General features: G+C 46.9%; 1 protein-coding gene across 12 annotated transcripts in view; it reads right to left on the reverse strand.

The window, feature by feature from the left end:
* Window positions 1-12: 12 nt before the first annotated feature.
* LOC120818938 (SRC kinase signaling inhibitor 1) overlaps window positions 13-25,184 on the reverse strand; it is a 49,270-nt gene continuing 24,098 nt past the window's right edge. For 4 of the 12 annotated variants that reach the window (XM_078102867.1, XM_040175851.2, XM_040175853.2 and 1 more), the window contains 17 exons: window positions 20,355-20,556; window positions 19,472-19,601; window positions 18,370-18,535; window positions 14,815-15,824; window positions 13,974-14,063; window positions 12,680-12,720; window positions 12,377-12,400; window positions 11,191-11,351; window positions 9,871-10,046; window positions 9,663-9,793; window positions 8,440-8,587; window positions 6,281-6,602; window positions 5,632-5,959; window positions 5,400-5,542; window positions 4,559-4,729; window positions 4,376-4,477; window positions 3,831-4,061 (listed from right to left, as the gene is read on the reverse strand). In XM_078102867.1, the coding sequence (XP_077958993.1) occupies window positions 3,909-4,061; window positions 4,376-4,477; window positions 4,559-4,729; window positions 5,400-5,542; window positions 5,632-5,959; window positions 6,281-6,602; window positions 8,440-8,587; window positions 9,663-9,793; window positions 9,871-10,046; window positions 11,191-11,351; window positions 12,377-12,400; window positions 12,680-12,720; window positions 13,974-14,063; window positions 14,815-15,824; window positions 18,370-18,535; window positions 19,472-19,601; window positions 20,355-20,556 (3,498 nt within the window). In that variant the 3' untranslated portion in view covers window positions 3,831-3,908. Of the gene's footprint in view, window positions 4,062-4,375; window positions 4,478-4,558; window positions 4,730-5,399; window positions 5,543-5,631; window positions 5,960-6,280; window positions 6,603-8,439; window positions 8,588-9,662; window positions 9,794-9,870; window positions 10,047-11,190; window positions 11,352-12,376; window positions 12,401-12,679; window positions 12,721-13,973; window positions 14,064-14,814; window positions 15,825-18,369; window positions 18,536-19,471; window positions 19,602-20,354; window positions 20,557-25,184 lie in introns of all 12 variants that reach the window. The other 8 variants (XM_078102866.1, XM_040175854.2, XM_040175855.2 and 5 more) reach the window with 8 other exon arrangements.

A 25,184-nucleotide genomic window follows, 5' to 3' on the forward strand; every position in this document is an offset into this window, starting at 1 on the left:
CAAACTACCATCGCGTATAAGAGGTCACCTTTATTGTCACAAAATCACAACAGGAAGTAACAAAAGCAGCAACCTTCAGTTTTTTTAATCTTTCTTTTGATTGGTTGAATTTTCTCACACAAAGCGGCAACTTTCACTTTCCATACATAGAGTTGCGCCGTGTGTTTTTTTGCTTTGTTTAGTTGGTCTTTAGTAAGTTATACTGACTTGGTAGTAGATTATCATCATTCTTCACAGTTCACAGACAACACTTACTGCACACAGCGAGCATCACTCTCGGACTGGAGGAGCAGCAGGAGGCACCGTATCCTCCTCACACCTGGCGCAATACGTATAGGAATTATTACAATAATACTTCTGGACTTATTCCCACGGTAAGAGGGGCTTTGCCGACCCATTTTGAACATAATACAAAACTCTGTTACTTTACAGTTTGTTTACTCTATCATACACTCACAAGTACACACAGAATTATTGACCAGAAGATTTGACCTCTGTTGACCCCGCGTGCAAGTTTCCAGGAATGTATACAGTATGCATGCCGTTTTGGATTCATTATCCCCGCCCACACCCCGTCTAAAAAAACGTCTACGTAAAATTCTGTTAATATATCATTTGGGTTAATGTACATGAACAACAATCACACATTCATCATAAACCACCAATAGATTAATCTGTATTCTGTATCATAGAGACTATCGCTTCTTAGAGGCAACGGCTACAAAACATGTGCTTTTTTATAGAAATGTGGCGATACTTTAATATTCATCTGGAGAACCTCCCGCTGCCCCCCCCCCCCCCCGGTCTCCATGTCGACGCGTGATCATGGCAGGAAACGACAAATAAAAAATTCTCAGAACTCAGAAAAATAATAATTTACAGAATAAATGTGTCGCATGCTTATGAATCTTTAAGTATAAAAATACAAATAAAAACTTGATCATATAAAACATAGATGATGCTTTTCTTTTTTACATGTTAATAAATCAATCTCTTCAAAACAAAATGGTTTTATAATATACATACAATATCTTGTGGAGTGGGTTCCGGTTGTATGGTCGCGTTCCTATTTCTGTCCACTAATACATTCCGTGAATGTATTAACATCTGCCTGTGACAAAAATACTCTCACAGGGAGAGATTAATATTCCCTCCAGCTAAACGTCAACTCAAGAATCTTATATTTCAGCTCCACACCGTCACGTTAACCGTGTATTAAAGGAATCTCACACTAAATACTTTATATTATTTTTATACACTGTCATATGTTTTTACTGCTGTATTGTTTCATACACGTCAATCAAACTGCAAAATGATCAAAGCTTTCATTCTCTTTCGTCCTCCTGAGCTTTCTTTTGCCACGAACGTCGGTATTTTGTTTTAAAGGCACAGCGTGCCGAATCTGGCACCACCCAGTGGTGAGATCGCAGATTGCAACCAATCCAAACTGTCCCATCTGGAGACGTGGTCTGGTTTGTCTGATCTGGGCCACCGTAGATACACGGCGGACTCTCTGCGGACGCATGTAGCTACAAAGTGCTTGTTCTAATGTCACAAAACCACTTTGATGCTCAGTCTCAGGTGATCGTACGCTAATGGAAACTTACTCATCAGATCACTGCTGCACACTGGCCCTTTAAGGGGAATCTCAAACGCATCAAAGTCCAACGCGCCACTGAGGCCCCCCCAGGGGGTGGGGGGCGGGGGAAACCTTTGGTCGTGATCGGAATGCCGCTACAGGTTGGAATATGAGATCAAGGCGCATTGTGAGGGATCCAGGCTGAAGTCTAACGATTTTTTCAGCATTTGTTGGCCCTCAACATTTTATTTCTCCCAACCGAATATTTAGGAAAGGGACTGAGTGTCATCACTTTAGGTGAGTGGACGCACAGCCCGCTCAGTGTGTAACTGGGACTCCGCTATTGTGATGGAGCCGAACAAACTACCTCTGTCTCCATCTTTGTGACGAACTGAGTCTGAACTCGAGATCGACTTCAGAACTCCTCGCGTTATTAGTCCTAATCCTTCCCTGCATCTTTCCTTCTAGAGGGCAAATCTTCACTTACTTCCGTTCTAGAAAGCCAAATTTTAAAGTTTGTTAAGAGTTTTGTTGGCAGGATATTTTCAGATCAAACTACAAATCCAGAAATTTTATTTTAAATAAAAAAAGATTAAATTCTGTTCCAGTGTGCAACTTGAAAGGAATGAGGGTTTCTTCAGGTTGAAGGAAGGAGGAAGACTAGGACGAGCAAACCGCATCAGCCGGCCTCAAAGAGGATTAGTGAGAGAAACTGCAACCGACCAATCAATGAATAAGGATTAAGTAACTGATGAGCAGGAGATAGAGCTTTTGTTCTTTTTGTGCCACTTTCCACCAGAAAAGAAAAGAACACGAAAAAAAGTTAGTTAAATGAGAGGAGAATCATCTCACTAGTGGCGTCAACGTAGACGCATTCGCAGTTCTTCAGGTTCTGTGGGTGACAGATTATTAACCAGCAATAATTGGAATGAGGCGTGTCAGAGTGGAAGTTTAAATTCTTCCAGGTCTCCTTGTGGAGGGAAGACGTTTGCTAAAAGCTAACAGCTAACAATGTCTCCTCTGTGAGGTCCCAACCTGGACCCGTCAGATGCGTCTGCGCTCCTGGAATCTGGAATAAAACTTCCTAAATGGCTGCATGTTTAATGTGGTGAATTCATGAATTAATCAGATTCCTTGCAGGGCATTCTGGGAGAACCGGCAGTTTTGGTGTGAACGGGGGGCTGCGTCTCACTGGCTGTTATCTTTGTGACTTTTCTCGAGTGGTTCGTGAAAGCTCTTTTATTCAGGATCTATTTTTTAAAGTGGCCCGTAAAGGAACGGGGGGGGGGGGGGGGGGGGGGCTGATCCACTCAGCAAGTCGGAGGGGTGGGGGGGCACTTGGGGCGTCTGCAGGGGCAGATAAGACGGGTGGAGCTTCACGTTTAAAAGGTACTTACTTCTCACACACGCACACACTTGAGTCTCCTTTCGTTTTGAGCACTGAGCCGGTGATGTCATTCATGCTCCGCTGTAATTGGCCGGTTTACTTCTGCTTTTTCCTGAGAAATGTGTGTTACTTTTGAGGGAAATCACATTGAACGGAGTACTTTTACTCAACTGTAGTTTTCTCTATTTGCCTGAAGTGGAAACATTTTAGAAGAATTGTGAAATTTTACCAGCATTCAATATAGTACTTTCATGTATTCATGTAGTTTTTAAATTATGAATTAACTTCAATAATTGTAATTAAAAATGTCTCTACTGAATCACATGACTGGGAGACTGTGCCCTGATTGGACGGACTGAACCAATTCTTCCTTTCACTAACGACTGTTTAGCTCACGGTCAGCTGTCAACTGACAATTGAAATAAATAAAATTTTGTTTAGCTTTTAAGTAAAGGACACTTTTACATAACATCTATGAAGATTGGTGTACAAAATCAGTTGACGGGACAAGGTGAAATCATATTAGGACATTTTGGGTATTAATTATATAATAAGTCCTCCTCGACTTTAGCTTTGATAAACGTCTTCCTGCACATTTTCCAGACAAATACCTCTTCAGGGAACCTCGCGCTTCTCTTTCGGCATCTTGCGTTATAAGTTGCGGCGTTACAGCTTCTTTGTAAAAAGGCAGTTCTTAACCTTCAAGCTTAACTGACCGGCCAAACCAACCCAAAACCCCGGGGGGGGGGGGGGGAAACAAACTGAGACATCAGAGACTCTATTCCGTTAGCATCTCTAAGCCGGTCAGATCTGGCCTCTGAAATGTCCAGAATGCACATCAACAACTGGAGGAAATTAAACATAATGATCAAGGGTCTGTGTCAATAGTACCCCCCCCTCACCCCCCCACCCCTCCCGAGGAGAAGTTGAAGCGGCCGCTCTTCAGAAGTGGAATACCTGCTGCTGGCCCTGGATTTTAGGGAAATCCTCTTTCTGCTTGCGCGTTTTGGGCCTCTCCAGGCTGCCCTGCTGGAGGTGTTTGAGCCGGGCTGCGACGGTGGGGCCCTTGGTGGGGCCCGGGGAGTTACTGCTGTTCTGTGGGAGCCGACAGGGGAGGGGGAAGTAGTTCAGTTAGACTTGCACACTACACAGTTTAAACCTGGCTTCTAAAACCTACTTCACATCGTGTTACACCGCACTGTGTGTTAAAGCTCGGTGCAGGAGGCGCAGAGAGAAAGGTGAACAAGGTCAGACGGAGAAGTTCAGTTCTACGACTCAAACCCACGTTTCATTTGGGTTGATGTGCTTCTTCACTCTGCGTGTCGATAGTTTCGCAGGCGGGAAAAAAGTGGAGAATAAAAAGGTCAAAGGGGAGAGAGTCGAAGAGGGGCGGTTTATTTTAACTTTACCTTTCTGCCCAACGACCCGTAGGTGCGGGGCGGAGTGGGGGGGGCCTGTGGTCGGCTGCTGCACCGTTTACTACAATCTCTCTCAGGAGCTCTCTGAAATATCTTTAGTGGGGCAGAGACGTGTTATCACGGGTCAGCGCAGTAAAACCTCAGCCCCACCAATAAATCATGCATCTCAAATACCTCCAGCTCCGCCATGATCTTCTCCCCTTCCTCCTCCTCATCCTCGACGTCCTCCTCGTTGCGAATGGCCGACGCCGAGATAACCGGGGGGGTGGAGGCGGGTCGAGGGGCGTCGCAGGGCGTCCTCCTCAGCTTCACCAGCGTTTTAGGCACGTCGCCGTCTTCCTCCATCTTGCACGAACACAAAGACGTTAGACGTTAGACGTTAGACTGGGATCCGTCCCGCTGCACAGAAACCTGCACTTTCCCTCGCGGGTTTCATGGGGTCAGTCAGGCTTCAACCAGGGAGCCAGGCAGCGTTAAACCGGCAACTCCTGTGTGCTAAAACAACTGTCCCAAGGCGTCCCCGCGCCAGTGATGTCATCCCTCCACCTAGCTCTGGTTCTCCCCCGGGGAGGGGTGGAGGGAGCCTCCTTATCATAAGCCCAAACCACCTCAACCTCAGCAGCGGCTCCGCTCCTCGCGGATGGCTGAGCTTCTCACCGTGTCTCTGAGGGAGACGCCGCTCCCCCTCCCGAGGAAACCGCTTGTACCTGTGACCTAGTTCTTTCGGTCATGACTCCCGGCTTCATTTCCTCGTCATAACGTGGTGAAAATATTGTAAATATAGCGTTCCCTTGAACCCTTTAGCCACGTCCTCCTCGGCAAATAACAGACCTGCGATCTAAGACTTCATACATCTCCACTGAGACCACATCTCAGGCTGTTTCATCTTAATGATGGTAATTGTTAATAGAGTATTGTTAAGAGAGTAAAATGGTAGTATAGTGTTATATATGTTAGTAATAATGTAAAAATGTCTCTTTGGGCTTTAACGCAGTCCTTCCCTGACCCGTCTAACCTTGGTGTTCTTGGTGGTGACGATGACCTCGCCCGTGCGGGCAGTGGTGAGGCCGTGTGCCGACGGGAAGCTTCGGCGCGGCGGCGGCGGAGGCGGAGACTTGGAGAGCTTCTCCGTGCGGAACCGGGTCACGTTGAGGTCCACTGTGAACACGGCAGCGCGTCACACGTTGAGACGCTATTTGTTTATCCCCACACATCAAGTAAAGCGTAAAGAACGAGAGGGCACCTACCCGACCCCCGGTGAGGCCCCGCCCCCTCCATGCTGTTCAGCTTCTGGGCGGCCAGCTGCACTTTGCCGGGCTGCTGCTCCCCGGCGACAGAGGCGGGAGAAGCCGGCGCCGTGGTGGTGGTGGAGGAGGTGGTGGTGGAGGAGGTTATCGGGATGGTGATCTGCGGCTTCGGGGGCACGGCCGGCTTGTTGATGTGGCGGGCAGCGAAGTCGAGGTCCGGGATGGCCTTCATCAGCTCGGCCTGCGTCTCCTCCAGCAGGCGGTTGATGTCCTGGGCGCTGAACTGGGTCAGACTGGCCCGCTTCTCCTCCCAGTCCCGCTCCGCCGCCTGACACACACGGTTGAATGAATGGTACTATTAACATTATAAGATAAGCCCTAATTAGTCCCACATTTTCGGTTGTAGAGCAGCTTGAAAAGAAAAAACAAATACATAAGTATCGTAAAGGTATATTATAATAAAATGAACATCCAGATATGATCTAGTGTGACTGAACGGTTGTCACATAAATAAATGAATAAATCCGTATTGGTGAACTGTTGGTTCCGACAGCACAGAACCTGCAGTGTCTCTTAATCACACATTATTAACCGTTATCTTTGCCATCATTAGATCATGTGCACGGTTTCTAATATTTGACCCGAGTACCAGTCGGACTTCTGCCGACACCGACTTATCGCCGGGACGCCGACTCGGCAGCTCTTCCAGGACCCGGTGCCTGAAGGTCATGGAGGGGGGCTGGAGGTCCTGCTCGGGGCCCGAGGCGTCGCCGTCGGCAACGGGCGTCCAGTTGGCCAGGCCGGCGCCGGCGTCGAGGTCGGCGAGCCCGAGGGGAGAACTGCTCAGGAGGTCCAGGTCGGAGCCGCGCCTCGCCTCCTCAGATCTCTTCTGCGATTGGCTGGAGAGGTCCTCGGGGCCCCTCCACCCGCCCTCGGTCACTTGTCTGTACATATAGGAGGGATACAAGAGACTACAATACACACAGGACACCATGAAGGTTCTGGACTTTGTTAGAGAGCCAGCAGATGAAACAGACAAGGCCAAGAAACGGTCTCCAGTCAGACTGCTGACGTTGTCAATATCGAATTTGAATCTTTTGTAATTATTATTATTATTTTATTTTTTTACACAGTAAAATTTCACAATTCTTTCATAATTTTATGAGTAAATTACTGTATAATTATTTTACCTGTGCGTGAAGCGCCGTGAGATCACGTTAGTATTTTAAAGTGGGAAACGCGAGTTGAATTCATCATTATTATTCATATTTAACGGCTGTTTGAATAAAAACAGGACTGCATTAGCATAAAACCTTTGAGTTTTTAATTAGCAGAATTGTAGAAAAACCTCCTCGATCATGTTTATCTAAAGCAATTCTGTTTGTCTGGCCTCGAGTCTGTAGGAGTCAAACATGCCAAAGCTCGTCTACGACGGCGAGATGCTGAGCGGCGCTGAAGCGCGTGAGATATGGAGCTGCTTTCAGGGCGCGTCGGACAAACAAAGCTGTCGTTCTGGCCGAGCACTTCATGAGATTAAAGAGCGAGAGACGGCGTCCTTTTCTCTACAGTAGCTGAACCATCTTAACGGGGAAAATAAGTTATTCTAAAAGCCGGCGCATGTTTCTGCGTCTGCGTCGTTGCGTCGACGCACTCGTTTCAATTCATGGTTCTGCGTGTGTTGCAGAGTAGTTCACCGCCAGAACAACAGGCGGAGTAACGTTTTTTTTATCAAAGACGACCAACAGAGTCGCGTCTATTTATTTATTTGTTTATTTATCATAGACTATTGCCCCGTGCATCCACACTGCTGCTTTTCATCGCGGACACATTTGTCCCGTATTTTCCTCCACAACTTTGTTCCTCTCGACCAGCAAACCGGCGTTTGAGGAGATCTCCCTCCGTGAATCGGGAAGCTGTCCGCCAATGACGGCTTGTAGAAGCGGTCATATTTACGCATTTCTTCCGACAAAGGTTCTTCAATCTGATCCGCTCTCTCGTAAACATTCTTCGTTTTAATAATGGCGGTATTGGGCTATGAACCTTGCAGCATCGATCGGACCCTGAAAGCACCAAACCAACGGGGGAAATAAGTTATTCTAAAAGGGGCCCTTGGCAGGCGGCGCGGCTGGAGAGCAGCCGAAGATTTAAGCCGCGTGTAAGCTATTGTTGCACAGGTGTTCCGGTGTGGGGGCTTTTGTTGTGAAGGGGGGGATGGAAGGAGAGGAAGTTGAGGTGGTGCTCAACTGGGGGTGTGGTGAAAAGGGTGATAAAAATAAAGTTGCGGCCGGTTCGGCGCAGAACTGGAGCTCCGGGTTGTTTCTTTTGTTATCAACGCGAAGTATAGGCGCACCCGAACCACTCGGCTACACGTGGATGGCGAGGGGGGCGGCGGGAGCGGACGCACCTCGCGGCATTGACCGGACCCTGAAAGCACCGTCTCCACCTCTCCACATCCCCCCCGACGTCAAGCGTTTGACTGCAGGATCTTACGCGCCTTATAATCCGGTGCGCCGTATAGTGCGGAAAATACGATAATCAAAAACATGTTTAGGTTTTAGGGCCCAAAACCATTTTTCTTCAAAGCCTCAGTGCGAAATATTCAAATATTCAGTGTCAAGTGTTTTGTCCTCAACTCAAAGATACTGTGTTAAATGTCAAAAGGGTAAATAAAATAAAAAATATTTTTAAAAGTTCACAGAATTCTAAAAGAATAAAAAAAGATCTAATTGACTAATCATTTGTTTAAATATTGGTAATAAACAGTTTCCTGCGAGAATAACTTGTAATAATGCATATTGCCGCGTGTACCTGCGCAGCGTGCTGAGCGCATCCGTCATGTTGTTGCAGCGCTTCAGCAGCGCGTCCAGCCGGTGAGGCTCTTCTTTCAGGAACTTAACAGCCTCCACCTCCACCCTCAGCACCACCCGCATCTTACTCTGCAGGCAGGGGAACTGGTCTGCGTGGGAGGGGGAGGGGGAGGGATGGGGGTGCAGGTGGACAGATGGACGAGGAAGACACAGCGGCATTGTCAGAGTGCAAGAATGCTGGAAAGGTTAAGAGGAGGGCAGGTGGCCTGCTGCGTCTGTCACAGCTACATAAGGAAAGGATGGGCAACAAAAAACACCGCCCTAATCCGTACGTGGGCGCTTGTTGGATGTTTGAGTATCATGTTGGATGTGTGGATGCAGGCGCTAGGTGGACGAGCTAACACGCTATTAAGTGGAGATTGAGAGAGGATACGGATACTGAATATCAAGTTGAGTCATAAATATTCATTGTGACTTTGACACACTAAACACGTAGTATTTTAGCAACCATTAGAAGTAAACTATGACGCAGAACTACGGCCGCAATGCTGCTGTACGTTTATGCGTATTTAACAATATTTACACCATACTACCGTCGCTCTACTTTAGTAAAAATGAAGATTAAAATGAGCAACAGATAAATTCTGTACCCCATTTGGAAATAGTCCTGGTCACATATAGGACTAAATTGAGGAAGGTTAAGAAGCAGATCTAACTTTAAGTATTTAGATTTTGAAGGAGGAATATGGACGTTTAGGATGTAGCACAAAAGTACAAAGGCTTTGTTTTATGAAAAGAGTAAAACCAGCAATGTTTCCACCTGGTCTGAGCCTTTGGATTTTTACTGGAGGAGTAAATCAATAAAAAAACATCTTGTCACTGTATTTGTTTGTAATCAGAGTAAAAAGGGGAGGAGACTAATTCAGCAGCGGATGAATCCCCTTTTGTTTCTCTTCATGGCAGCAGGACGGTGTGTGTTTGTGTGAAGGAGTAAACTAGTGTGTTCATGGTGATGGAGCAGCCACGGTGAGGCTCACTGGTGTGTTCACAATAGATCTGCGTGGCTCAGAGGAAGAAGCTGCGCTTGTTAACAGATACAGTCAGTGTTGGTTTGAGACTTTTAGCGGGATGTTTACAGTGAGGAGAAAGTAACATGTTTATAGTGAAGCTGCAGCGGGGGGGCGAGTGACACACACACACACACACACACACACACAGGCTTACTTTTGAGCTCCGTGAGCGTCTCTCCCAGCATCCTAAGCTCTTTGCTCTTCTGCTCCACATCCTGCTCCGTCACCAGGCCGTGGTTCACCGAGGAGTTCTTCTGCAGCTCCTCCACAGACTTCTCCAGGTCACTGAGGAGGAGCGGGTCACAGGTTCAAATCCCACGCCCACGGTTCCACAAGCGGACACGTTCTCCGGCCACACTCACTGCAGCTGCTGGATGAGCAGCTCCTCCTGGTTCAGGTACTTGAGTCTCTCCTCCTCCACCAGGAGGCGCTGCCTCTGGAGCGGGTCCTCCTGGGTGCGTGTGGCGTCCAGCATCATGAGGCTCAGCTGGGACTCGGTCTGCCTCAGCAGGGACAAGACCGAGTCCTGGTTCTCCAGCTAGGACCACAAGCGCGGCTCGGGTTAGCCGGCGGTCGGAGGCGCGTTAAGAGAGTTGCTTTGTGATGATTTACACTTTTAGAAAGTTCTAATGTCCAGATCTTGTTTTAAAGAGGGTTTGATTCAAACATGATAATACATAACTTTGTATCACTTCTCATACAGAACAAGCAGGCAGGTATAAAACAAACGTTTAAAACGTAACATTTTAGCACCATACCAGCTTATTATTATTATTATTATTCTATCACAAAAACACCTTGTGTCGCATTTGTATGGGGAAAAAAACTATTCTATGGGATACATGGCTGGCAAAAGGAATACATGCTGTCAAAGATATATATGAAGATGGGGTATTCAGATCATTTGAGAACCTTAAAGGAACATTTCAGCTACAGAAGAAAGGGGATTTCTGGGAGCATTTACAGCTGAGGAGCAGCACGGTGAAGGTGTTTGGACTCAAAAGAGCAGAGAGGGAAAAAAACAGGATTGAAGAATTTCTCAGTGCTTCAAGTTCTTCACATACTGCCTCAATATTCTACAAGGAAATATCAAATATTCACACTGGAATGTGCGAAGGCCGCACACGCCTATGTGTAAAGAACGGATCAAGCTCGCGACAGACTGCAGCATTCAGAAACATGATAGCCGGAATACCAGACAAGACCAAGGATGGGAAAATCTGATGGCCCATATTACAGCCTCTCCGACAACAGACGGAGTAGTGGGTGAAATCAGGCATAAGGGGATGATGGAATTACTCATTTACATTTTTATTCGTTTTTTCCTTTATCATTTAATATTTTCTGCATTTTTAAAAAAAAATTCTTAATTTTTTTCTCTCTCATTTTTTGTTTTACTATTATGTCTGTATTTTTGTTTATATGTTCAAATGGGTGTGCGTGTGTGTCTGTGTGTATTTATATCTATGTATGCGTATGTATGTTTATATATTTTCATATCTATGTGTATGTATGGGTGTATGTATATTGATGGTAATGGATGGTTGATTTTTAATGCATATCTGAAAATCAATAAACATTTTGATCTCAAAAAACCCAACTTCCGGCTGTAACACACGTCTGCTGGGTCACCACGACGACATCTACTTCTCACACACACCTCGTGGGTGTAGGTAACGCACCTGCATGTTGCGTAGATGCGAGAGGTGCTGGCGCAGCGCGTTGGTGTTCTGCTGCAGGCCCTGCAGGTGGAGCTGCATCTGCAGACGGGACACGGTGACGGGCTGGTGGGCCCCCGAGGGCGGAGGAGGCATCAGGGCCAAGGGAGCAGACGGTGTCAGAACTGTTCCGACATAAAGGAAGGAGCATGAATCCCAGTGAAGTGGGAGGGGGGACTGCGGTGGGTGGGGGGCACTTTAAGGGACTAATAGAAGTTGTCCCAAAAACACTGCTAGCAAATGAAAGCTTTTTTTTTTTAAACGAGAGATGGTGCACAGAGCCTGAGAGGAATCTCCACCCTTCAGGCTCTCCTGACCTCAGAAACATTCACCCGACTGGAAACCAGAAGTTTGTTTGGTTGTTCTGGGATTCCTGCAGCAGCAATTGGAGACAAATTCTACGAGAGCCGGAGATTATGGACTCAAAGGCGACGACCCCCCTCAGCGCCCCTTTGGAAATGAGATACGATGAATGATCCGGCAGTGAATTTTTATTTGGGGCAGGGGGGGAGGGTGGAGGCTGAGTCACGCATGCAGAACGAGACGGAGGGAAGAATGACTGCCAGACAATTAGTGGAGGACGCACTCATCGGAGTTGCATTGGAAGAACACTGACAGGAACGTCTCGCTAAAATACACAGTGGTGACTCCGGGAGACGGAGGACATTCTCGTCTTAACGGGAGGAAGATGGAACTGGAGTTATAGAAATAAATGTTTCACCAACAAAAATTCCAAAAGTATTCTGAGCTTATCTGTAAGTCACCGTATATCATCAGATAACGCTGGTTTAGTTCCTTATACCTCAAACTCAGAACCCTTTTGCATTAATTGCACTTTCAAAACATTCACGTTTTATCGGCTCTGAAACGCGTCTTAAAGCCTGGATGTCAGAAATAAGTCGGGGGAGGAAAAAGCTTAATTTTGTGTCAGAAATAAATGCAACTCAAATGGTTTCTGACTGAAGGAGACAGAAGGAGGGGGGGGGGGTGAAGGACACCAGCTGAGAGGGATGTAAATCCTACAGGAGGACACACACACACAAACACACCTTTCAGGAGCTAAGAACGCTCCTCAATAAAATAGTAGGAGGGGTGTGGGAGGAGGGAGAAGGGGGGGGGGGTTCCACACACTTCAGGAGCACATAGCTACCTTTCTTTTTTTTAGTTTGTCCAGCTAAAACCAGAAGCATGAGCACCAGTTACACAGCAGCAGAGAGACAGCCGGCAAACACACACACACACACACACACACACACACACACACACACACAGCATAAAGCTTTGCAAAGGCAGCCATTACAATCACATGTGAGGCACTTTTAGGAATTATGCAGAGAAAGATGGAAGTGGTAGCTGTGTGAGAGGAAGAAGAAACCCAATTTATAAGGCAGTGACAGGCGGTGGAGGTGGGGGAGGGAGGTGAGGGGTAGCGGGGGGGGTAAGCAGCACTTACTGTCAGTCCCCGAGCAGTCGCTGGCCGACTCCATCTTCTCCCTGGAAGAGGCAAGGGGTGAAGCACTTAAAGCCAGAGCACCATCCACCCGGCTACTGAGGAGCGGTCAGTGTGTGCGGGCGTATGGGGGTGCAGGTGATAGTGAGTGCAGGCGAGTTTGTGCGCGTGTGTGTGTGTGTGTGCAGGCGAGTGTGTGTGCGTTTGTGTCGTGTATGCGCAGGTGAGACTTAGCTTATTCCTCATATATCCGTCATTCACTTATCACTTCTTATTTCCTCAGCTTAGAGCTGTCAATCAGCTTGTCATCCTGCTGCCGTCTCATTTAAACACCGTCGCCTCTCCACCTTCAGTACGTTCATGCTGCTGTTACGCAATTACTCCACCTCCCCATCTCCAGAGCGCAAGAGCCCAAGCACCAAAACTTTATCATCACATACAGTAATCCCTCGTTTATCGCGGGGGTTACGTTCCGAAAATGACCCGCGATAAGTGAAATCCGCGAAATAGAAAACTTTTTTTTTTTTTACAATTACCAACTATTACATGTATACAAATACAGTGACTCGCGTGTAGGCCGTTTCACTGCTCTTCAGACTGGGCCGCTGCATCCTGACTGCGCTCTGCAGTGTTCTCTTCTTCTGAAGCCCGCGGTGCAGGTGTGTTTGTTCGGGAGAAGAACATAGTGATAGGCAGCTGTTGTCGCTCTTTTTTCTTCTTTGCAAAAAGATCCTTGTACACCGACATGCCACCATCGATTACGTTGGAGAACTGTAATTAACGGCTCGGGAGTGAGTTTTTAGCGAATCAGAATGCAGAGCACAATGCACCAAAAAAAAAAAAAATGCAATATGAAAATCCGCGAAATAGCGAATCCGCGATAAGTGAACCGCGAAGTGGCGAGGGATCACTGTATTGTATATTGTTAGTAAACAATTATTTTCCTTTCCTTCATCTGACTTCTTCTTTGCTGATTGAAACATAATCTCTGCTTTCATTTGTTCAATCTTTAACGCCTAATGTTTCTGTGTAGATGTTATTTGCCAGGCAGGAACACACACGCCTCCAGCTTCCACTGGTATCGCCATGTTGCTATGAATTGTGGGTAATTCCCCAAAGCTAACACGCTCAGAAAGAGTAAGGTCTGTATTAGGAAACAAGTAGGTATACTGTGGAAATATAAAACGTCATGTAAAAAGGACAACTAGACTTCTAGGTAGTGTTTGTTTTACAGCGTTTGTGTGTCTTTCTACAGTGCGTTTCCACAAACTGTACTATGTGTGTGTGTATCGCTTACGGGCTTTCCGCGTCGGGCGCCCTGCTCAGTACTCTCTGCAGCAGCCCCGTCAGACTGGCGATCTGCTTCTCCATGGCCTCCATGCGCTCCCTGGGTTCACACACCAGACACATGATGCACAATGAATGATACAAAACTCTCCTGCTGCTCCTCCTGCGCTCGCTTTTCACGCCCCGCGTTCAAGATCAAGGCATTTTCTTTCAATGTTCAATCGTACAAAAAGTAAAAAATCAACTGTCAATTCTATACTTTGTTTTGAGCTGCAGAAGCGCTCAGTTCCCACCAACTTTGGAGAATTCTGTCCGGATGTCTATTTGGATGGAATTGTAAATCCACCTTGAGGTTTTGTATTGGTGACCTTTAACCCAGGAGTTTACACCTCCGACCGACTCTGAAGCCTCTAGGGGTTTCGAGCAATGAGTTTGGGAGCCTAGAAATGAAGAAGCCCGAATACAAGAAGAAGATATGTAAAAAATGTCTCAAAATTTGATTAAGCTATTGAAAACCACGTCAAAAAAGATTAGTTAAAAATTAAATTTAAAAAGTTAAAAATATTTCTGAAAAAAGTTACAGTAGCTGACAGTTACTGATCAGTCAGTGTAGTAAAGTATCACCTACGTCAATAAGCGTCCAGCACCACCTTATTAGTGACGTCTCAGAAATACATTTTACTGAAAGTGATTAGCATTAGCCACATAAGCTAACTGTTCCATTCAACTACTTTTCATTCATGAGACATTGAAACCAGGTATTGTCTAAACAAAAACAAAGTACAGTGTAGTGTGATACTGCAACACGGACTGTACATCAGAAGTATTTAGAGTAGAGAAATGCGTCCTACCGGGTCTCGCTTTCGTTTCTCGCGAGAGGCGTTCCGAAGCCCCCGGCGCCGCCCCCCCCTTCTCCCCCGGGACCGGCCATCAGGCAGAGCTGCTCCGAGGTGAGGCCCAGCCCCGGGCCCTGGCCCCCCCGGGCTTTTGGACTGTCCCCGAACACGGAGGAGATCACGGAGTCCCTCCTCAAACTCTGCCTCCCGGGCGAGCCCCGACCGGGCAAGGTGCCCCCGTAGGACTCCCTCATGTCGGGCATCTTCTGCGGGGAGGAGGGGGGAGGAACCCGCAGCCCCATGGCCAACATGGAGGCGGCGTAGGCGTCGTTGTAAAGCGGTCCTCCCGGTCGGTACAGAGCGCCGGTCTCCATCAGCTCTCCTTGCAGAGCGGCCGCTGTGTAGGAGGTGAGCGAACGCATTGATCCAGCACCTCCTCCCCCTCCCCCTCGGCGATATAAGGAGCCGTAGGGGTCAGCTCGGGCTGGCAGGGGGGAGTGAGGACCTCCCGCCAGACTCAGCCGGCTGGGGTCCGGTCCCAGAGAGTAGGGGTCTGCGTAGATTCCACGGTCGTCTCCCCGCAGCAACACCATGCTTCTGGACCCCCCCACCTCATCGTCGGGCTTCACGTCCCTGCGCTCCAGGATGGCGCTGGAGGAGGCGCAGAAGGCCTGCTGGGGGCGATGGGGCTGGTGGAGCTGCTGCTGCTGCTGCTGCTGCTGCTGCTGGAGCTGCTGGTGGTGCTGCTGCTGGAGCTGCTGGAGCTGTTGGAGCTGCTGCTGCTGCTGCTGCTGCTGGTGGTGGTGGGGGGAGGAGTGGTGGGACTGGGAGTGGGGGTGCGGCAGGGAGTGGGTGTGGTGTGGTGGCCCGGCGTAAGACGAGGGTCTGCCTCCGCTGTAGAGGAGGCGGGCGCGTGACGGCGAGCCCTGAGGGGAGGCGGAGGAAGACGAGTGCTGGGAAGACATGTGCGGGTTGCTGAGGCGGCGGTTGGGTGAGGAGTCCTGAGGCGCATACACCATCTCCCTCTGCGAGAACAACAACAACAACAACACATGAGGCTCACGCCACGCTCAGGCTGTCCCTTCTCCATAGATCTACAATACAAGCAAGATGCGGGATTATTATCATCTGGAATTAGTGTGAATGGATTATTAGGATTTAATTTATTCATTCAATTTGACATACGCATCATGTAATATAGAATTGGCTTTCTTAGTCACATCTACATATTTTGAAACAAGAAATTCAATTAATAAATAAAAGATATTTGTAGTTCTGCTTTACCATTTCAAATTCAGAGAAAACATATGCTGCTATTTTTCAGGTGAAAACTTGTATTCGGGGTTTCTACGACAACTAATTGATATTGTTTATTGTTAATGGTAAATGGACTGTATTTGTAGAGCGCTTCTAGCCTTCTGACCACTCAAAGCGCTTTAACACTTCCATCCTTCAGTCTCGTTAAGAGCTCTCCGCCCTAAAAAGCTCAGCCTACAGAAAAAAAAAAGAATGGGGCAAATTTTCAAATATATTCTCAAAAGATACAGAGAGAATGTGATGGCCGGCCTCTTTAGTGTGACCACCATAGGACCTTATTTCTAAAATAACTGTTTGAGCCTGCGCTGATTGGCTTGTTAAATCACACGTTTTCTGATCCAAGCAGTCTATAAAAACTCTCTAGGTCGTCTTATTCAACAGTTTGTGGGTTGGAAGAAACTCCCCAAAAATATGTCCAGCAGCACTTAAAAAAAATCAATTATTTTAAGATAATCAGTAAAAAATTTAAAAAAATCAGTAATGTGCAGTTTCACTGCAACATGTTACAGCATGTTAAGTGCGCCTATCGAGCGACTGAGCATTGATGGGTTATCTTTTGGCAACCGTCCCAAAATGTCAGAGAGAAAGGAGAGTGATGGGAGGTGAGCAGCCGGGAGCAATTTCAGCCGGGAAAGTACAAAAGAAGACGAGGAAGCGAATCGATGCAAAGTGAAAAACCAATATTTCCACGTAGCAAACCCTTCGGCCTCTCACAGCAGCCCAACTAACAACTCCGGTGCCATCGCCTTCCATCTTGTATCTTAGCAACGGACATCGTCCTTTTGACACTAAGACGTTTCAATCCCCACTCATAGATTCCCCCCTGAGAAGCAAGATCCATCGAGGGTTTCGTCCCCGAAGGCTTTTTTTTAAATCTCACCGCCGACCTCCAGAACCAGGAAGGCCCCAGTAATCCTGCTGGCTGGGGTTCAATAAGCCATCTCTCTCTCTCACAGACACACACACACACACACACACACACACACACAGAAAGGTCCTCGTCCCTCACCTTGGTAAAGCCAGGAGCTTTGCTCTAACTCACTCACACATAAAAGTAAAGGTGAGCGCTGTGGTTGGATCCTTCGGAGCTCACAGGAGAGGCAAACATTTGACCTCTGAAACATTAGCCCAAATGTATTTAGTCAAACAGATGTATTTTCATGCCGAATTACCTATTAGAAACATACGTGCACATTTCTGCTAAACACCAGATTTAAAGTGGTGATTTGGTGTGCGTCTTTGTGGGGAAACGCGCGCATGTACGGATCAATCACCACGTCATGAACAGATTCCACATCAGTCTGGCCTGAAATCAGAATAGGAAGCCATTTATTTCCACATGTTACACATAGAGGAATATGTTCTGATGATTGGTGCGATATAAAATAAGATAAAATATACAAGCAACATTAAATCAATCTAAACAGATACCAGGTAAGTGTGTTAAAACACGTGTGTATGTATTTATGTTTCACCATGGAAACATGCAGAAATCACCGGTCTGCTCTCGTGGAATCTTCTGCTTGGTTCGTTTGGTTTCAAAGAAACAAACTTAAATCACCCAATTATACATTCCTAAGCATTGCTACTAGCGCCTGCACATGCTACTGCTAGCACCGCAAGCTAACAGGCTTTGTATGTGCGCAGAAAGCGCCTGATTCTTCACACACAACAATCAAAACCTCACATAGCGGAAGAGACTAACACGTAAACACAAGAGAAAGCGATATTGGTGGTATGTGCGGGGAGCCTCTTTATTCGTGGGATAATTTGGCAGCTGCCCGCCAGAAGGAGACAAGTTTGTCTGGCTTCCTAATCTCTGAGTCATCAACCAGCTGCGCAGGAAATTAACAGTCAACGAAGGAAAAGGTGGCTGCGGCTAAAGCTGCTTGCCTTTATACGTCGGTCCTTACACAAGCAAGGACATGTGATGTGTTTCTCTCACTCAAATACATGGATACGTTTCACGGGGGCCACAACTTGCTCTGATAATGCAAACGCAGATTAAAGCAGAAGGCTGAGAGGCAAATCTGATGATGTCGACACAAACAGCCTCGCTCTCTGCTTTAGGGTGGTGCTATCCGCTGATTGACAGGTCTGCACCGGAGGCGTATACAGTACCTCTACATGACAAATACCCAAGACGGCGACCCCCAAACCAAATAACTTCAGGCTTCAAAACAGCCGTCCAGAGGCGAAAGTCATGAGGTCAAAAAAGATTCTTGCACCCACACAAAGGATGCGAGTCCTTACCCGCAGGTCTCCGTTGGCCAGGTGTGGGTGTCCCGGGTAGGTGCCGTAGATGGGCTCCTTGCAGTAGATCTTGATCACGCAGCGGTCCTGAACATCCCGTGGGTCCTCTAGCTCGTAGAAGACGTTTCGGGTCTCATCTTTGATCAGGAGAGCCGTGTTCGGAGACCTGGTCGTCAATAATCATCGCGACACAATATCAAAACGCTGATAAATAGTCGACGCAAAGGCGATTTCAGCATCTATTGACGACTGATAAAGTGAATTGGAGGCGAGGAACTTGAGTGAACGAGGCGCCGCGATGAGAGAATCAACCAGACTCATATCAAATCACCGCAGTCATTTCAGTTCAGAGTCTGAATTTATACATCAACCAGCAGCCTCAGAGCAGATGATCTATAAGTAAACACCTTGATGGAAACACCTATTGATTCTTTTACCAATTGTTGTCCTGTGTTATCACATACTGTAACATGAGTACTGACTTAAAGCATTTTTCTCATTTTTAATATGATATTATATTAATATGATATTCACCTTTCATCTCCCTACGTAAGAATGATTTTATGTTTTATGATTCTCTTTTCAATGTTTCTTAAAGGCAACTTTTGCTTTTATGCTTATTTAGATTATTTTATTTTATTGTTGTAATTTATGTCTTGAAGAAGTTTTTTAATTATCATAAGCACTTTGAAGCTGCTTTATGAATATATATATATATAGAAAATTTGCTTTATACGGGAGGACTTCAATGACTTAGCTGGTTTTAAGATTATACGACAAAATAGTCACGTCTAAGGAGAGAATCCATGCTAACGGTAAGCTAACTATCTAACTAGGTAGAGACAGATTCAACAACAAATAGATAGGAGGGGAATTCTCTCGTACCTCAAACTATACAGAGTATGTAGTATTTGTTTGATTCCTCCCTTTCCTGTTTTCATTCTGCTTCAGTTTACAAAACGTTGTTATTTCCTTAAGTGTGTTTGAGGATGAGGATGATCACCTGGCGATTGATTTGATAAAAGTGGGATGATTAAAAAGCAGTCATGTGGACGCTCAATGACATACTTAGCTCATACTTTGATCAATGCCATGCTAGTACCTGAGCATGGCCATGGTGAGCCTCTGGGGGAACATGTGCACGATGAGGGCCCTCAGCGTATCCAGGCTGGTCAGCTCGTGGGTCAGGTGAACCCTGCGAGTCTCCTCCCCAAGCTGCAGGAACAATATCCCTGCATTCATGGATGGGGAGGAGCAATGAGGGAGATCCACCATGGTTGAAGGGGTAGGGGGTGAGGGGGGGGAGGGACATGTATTAAGCCCACTCAAGAGTGTAAGGAGCTAAGAGGTGAAAGGTCCTTTGACTCCCTAAATACATGCGGCGCTCGTGATGAATTCATGGAACCTTATTACCACCGCGTTAGTTAGGCGTTAATTCTTCTATTATAAAAAGATAAATATAAATATAATCAATTGATCAGTCAAACCTAAAATTTCTCACTCAATAAAGCAAAGAAATAGTTGCATATTTGTATCTAAGCTTCATTCTTCAGCAAATGGAATGTTAATGTTTCTCGTTACTTCTACTAACCAACATCATTCCTGAAGTAGCTTCACGGATCATCACAAGCGTCACACACACAGCGACAGATAAAGTCCCACGAAACAACACGTAATTATCACAGTGTTGTGTAGAAAAGGAACATTCTCCTTCATAAGAAGGACGTGTTACCAACACTTGGACACCCTGCTGGTAGAACCGTTTTAGCAATGAATGTGATTCATCCCACCTTTTCCCAACTCCTGTGAGCACATCAGGCTCCCTCCTGAGCAGCCAAATTCATTATTTGCAAATATTACGCAGCGTTTGAAGACTCGAGTCAGTCAAGCCAGATCAGATCTTTGAAAGTGCTTTCCTCCTGCTACAGTTGCAGCAGAGTGGAAAGCTCACCAGCTTCACAACAGGTGCGTGTCGTCGTACTGACCTGGCGCCCTCAGCTTGGCCTGGCTGGAGGAGCGCGCCAGCGGCAGGCTCTGGCGCAGCCGGTTCATCCGGTTGAAGCCGATCGGCATGTCGGGCTCCGACATGGTGCCGAGGTTCTCTGCTGAGGCAAAGGAGACCCGGCTGGCCTGGTCGGCGAGAGCCGGCTGCGTGGGGCTGAGTCGGGTCACGCGTGGCGTGCGAGTCTGCAAAAGACAGGAGACAAGAGGTCAGGAGGGGGGGGATTAACCTTCTCATTCTGCTGTGATGGAGGCTGCAGTCATCGATGGGCGAGGATGAGAAACACTACGACGCAGACAGAGACAGACAAAATGGCCTCTGGGGATGGAGGAGCTGCGTTTACACTTTATGTGTGCCAACAACAGAGAGGAAGATACAATCAGACCACCTTGGAAGGCCAAACATTTCCCCAGTCTGACCTCGGACCGACGCACCCGAATTACCAACCACGGAGAGAAACCTTCAGTCACCCTCACAGAGAGGTGTGAACTGTTTCTAAAAGATGAAATAAATGTCAAGGAGGAAGAGAGAAACAACACTTTATCACGCCGGTGTTTTATTTTACACGTAAACAGTCAATAGAATCCAAACAGGACGTCTCAGCGCCCCCTCGCTGCCCCCCCTCCCCCCCAGATAAACACCCACAGGACTCAGTTGTGGTATTTAAGTGGCTTCTGTTGCAGAGATGAGTTATGACGGGAAAAAGATGGCGGATGAGAATCCGATGCTCGACATACCTCCCGTCTGTAACGTCCTCTCACGGTTTCCTACCCACCTTACTGTGTCCCCCCCAGATTTATGGTCGATTTCCCCTCCTTTTTTATTCCTTTTCGTTATCACAATCCGTTTGTGGCTCCACAGCTACGTTACCGTTTACCAGAGATCAGCTCGCCATCAGAAGGAAACCTCCAGTTCTGAAGAGTTCAATGTCTTAAAGGTGCATTCGCTCTACTGCCCGTCGGGGGGGCAAATCCTCTAGTTGTGAAGAAGCCTCCGACCAAAGATCCAGATGGCAAACGCCAAAACTCAACATGATGAAGGCCAAACCGTCAGAAACCGAGATGGTGCAGGACAAAATGTTGAAGGCTTCCAAACAAGCACACACAACCTGTGTCGTACAGTCTGTATACTGAAGCAGAGCTCTCACAGTTTTCACGTCTAATCGAGGAGGGACCGACAGAGACAGAGATCTGCTGCACGATGGCATTCATTTACACACGGCTCATAGTCTTATGGTTTGAAATGAGTTGAGGCCTAGTTGATAAAATAATTTGTGAGGTCACAGTGACCTCTGACCACCCAAGCCCTTTCTTCTGACCCTCACCTGGTGCAGAGTGGGAGGAGCCTCCTGGCTGAGTCGTTAGTGCTTCATTAGCTGCAATTCCTTCACTCAAGATTGCTGCTGAACCTGCTGTTAAAAAAGCCAGACTGGCTGGTCAGAGACGGATTTCACCAGCTCACACACACACACACACACACACACACACACACACACGCGCCGGGCTTGATTGACGAGGCAGCTGTAACACGCACACCCCAAACCTCAAGATTTCACGGGCATCGCTGCTGCGGACCGTGACATTCCTTTCCAGTGAGACTGATAACTGAGGGGGAGAGGACACTTCTCGCAGGACAGGACAATCCTCACAGGAGGGAGACAAGAGACACTCCTCACAGGAGGGAGACAAGAGACACTCCTCACAGGAGGGAGACAAGAGACACTCCTCACAGGAGGGAGACAAGAGACACTCCTCACAGGAGAGAGACAAGAGACACTCCTCACAGGAGAGAGACAAGAGACACTCCTCACAGGAGAGAGACAAGAGACACTCCTCACAGGAGAGAGACAAGAGACACTCCTCACAGGAGGGAGACAAGAGACACTCCTCACAGGAGGGAGACAAGAGACACTCCTCACCGGAGGGAGGCACTCTGTGATTCTCTTTCCGTCACTTAGTGTCTCATTGAAGACATCTTGTGTTTCTGTGGACATTTTGAAGTTGGAGGCCACAGGGCCCCTGATACTTCGGGTCCCTGATGCCTTAGAACAGCCTGTTACTCTGTTACTGGATTATAGAACAAACGCCGCCGTGCAGAAGTAGAGGAGGTATTTACAATAGTACTGTGTACAAATACAAGTACACCATCTGAACACAAAAAGTGCTCATTGATGTCAGATGAACTCCTGTGTTCTGTGAGGTGAAAGACCGCTTTTAGGAGCCTGGTGTCTCTGCAGGGAGAATCAACTACAGCTTCAATTCCCCACAGCAAAGTAAAGAGGGGAAAATATTCTAAATATAGAATACATCCACATTCAAACTTCCCTTTTGCTGCTTCTCCTATCGGTTTCTACGGGCATACTTCTGAACATCCAAACTCCCTGTTTAATGCAAACACATTAAGTTATCTGTCGGGCCGCACATCCGTCCAAGTCTGCGGCTTAACGCTCCATTCACTCGCGCTTCGTCTCTACGTCACTTCAGATATTATAACGGGGCCGAAGATAATCGTCTTTCACGTATGAACCGAGTGGGAACCCCTCATAACGTTCTTGCGTTCCTCCAGCTTGAATAACGTGCAGTCTGTCTGAGTCTTGGCAGATGGCAGTGAAGTGTCAATAAGCGTGCCGGCGGGAGGAGGGGAGGGAGCGATGCAGCGGTCGGACTCCTAAGCCTTTTAGAAGCAGACCGCGGCATTCTCCGAGGCAGATGGGGGAATAGCGGTTTTTCCACCAAGCGTCGTATCAACAGCAAGGCAGCACCGGGCCGCCCAAAGCCTCCGACTGAAAGGGGTTAGCGCTGAGCTAGCTCGCTGGGACGCTCCGTGCTCAAAAGGCTCCGGGCCTCATCCCGAGATCTCGGCATCCCTGAAGGACGAGGTTCTGGAGGACGTCGTCTTTCGTCTTGTTAAATGCTTTTTTACAGGGCAGTTTGAAAAATCACTGAAAATATATGAAATCAATGCATGGAGCAAAAAAACGACAAAAAAACGACAAAGCTTATCTGATTGGATGTATGATCCTCTCTGAATCTGAGCTCAGCCGCTGAGAGAAATTGAAGTTTAGTCATTTCTGCTGGGGCTTTTTCTCGATTGAGATCAGTCTCTTTTTCGGGTTTCCTTCCTCGGGGGCACTACTGCAGATGCACGCCTCTAAAAAAACATGATGGGAAACTCTGCAAGGCAAATGAGACCGAAGGGTAGAACCAAATCAGTAACGCAGCCAGAGGACGACAACAGGTCTCCTAGCAACGCCGCCTCACTACTGCACCGCTTTCATGGGAAACGCCCGACAAGGACGAGCCATCGTGGTTCCAACAACTCCCAAAATTTCAGAACGGAAACAACAGCTGCATCCGCTCTACTCCAGCACATATAGGCAGGCGGATGGGTAATATATATGCTAATGAGGTATTAAAGTGTGGTGTTATACAACGTTGGGGAGACAGAGCAATGATACTTCTTCTAAATGAACTATGTCCCCTCTTTGCTTCTGCTCTAACAAGCAGAAGAAAACATTAGCTTCACGTTAATTCCCAGAGACCACCGCCCCCCCGTGGGAGCAGACGGAGGGGATGGAGGAGACAATGTGCAGTTAGTACCACTCTGCACAGGCATGTCCTGGTGAGCAGGAACACGCGTGTGGTTCATCCAGTACAACATGCTTTGCTAGTGTACCATGCGTTTCTCTCAGTGGGAGTATCTGTGTGTTTACTTTGTGAGCTGGCAAACCACTGAACATCAAAGGGGACCAGAGGGGGTCTATTAAACACACACACACACACACACACACACAGCGGGCACACTGCTGCAGGGGTTTGTCTTGCATCGGAGGAGAAGGAGGACACAAGACCCCCCCCCCTCCCTAGAATCCCCCTAGAGGAAAAAGGGGAGCAATAACCAATCGTGTACGAGCTGCTCGCCAACAACAAATGTGGGGAGATTGGAAAAAATAAAATAAATAAATAGATAAAAGGCATGTGTTTTTTTCATGAGCAGACAAAGGGAAATGTACCGAGTGAGAAGAACACACGGCGCACACACAACATGGGAGGATTATAAGAACGATGACATAACAAGGGGCGGGTGGGGGGGGGGGCATGATAACCAATGCAGTTAAATGCATACGAATCGTGTTATAGTGCCGGTGTCGATACGTTCATGTGAATCCTGTATCATGTGTCAGGGTCAATAAAGAAGCTAGTGTTATTCTTCAATTAGAAAAACTATTTAACATAATATTAGCATAATTCAATAATCTTTTCTCCCTTTAAAACTAAATATGACATGCTCAAATAAGCTGGTGCTGACCTGTGGCATCACGACATCCATCCATCAATCAACCAATCAATCTGCACCCACAGAACAACCTCAACCTTCAGAGAGTCACATGTCCGGCTGCATTCTGAGCCCGCCCACTTTTTAGCATCTCAATGAAAGGAAAGCAATTAGATTAAAATCCTTCTTGTAACTGTACACCTGCTAAAATATGTTTGAGTGCAAACGCCTCACGGCGAAATTAAATTTGGTTCATCCGTCAACACACAACTAAACCCATAAAATGTTACAAAATATGTTCATCTTTATGTTTGTATTTTCTATTAAGACACTTTGTAATTTATAAGTTTTTATTAAACAGGAGTTATACACATTTTGCTTTTAAAAAAATATTCTTAGAAAAGCTTTTATAAAGGATTTTGTGCTTTAATGTGTATAACGTTACTTCATTTTAAATACATCAGTGTACGTTTTATTTAAACAGGTTACACCGTTTACACTGTTATTATTATAATAAGTAGGCATATTTATATAAAAG

This window comes from Gasterosteus aculeatus, chromosome 5, assembly GCF_964276395.1.
Source record: "Gasterosteus aculeatus chromosome 5, fGasAcu3.hap1.1, whole genome shotgun sequence".
In the NCBI taxonomy this organism is placed as follows: domain Eukaryota; kingdom Metazoa; phylum Chordata; class Actinopteri; order Perciformes; family Gasterosteidae; genus Gasterosteus; species Gasterosteus aculeatus.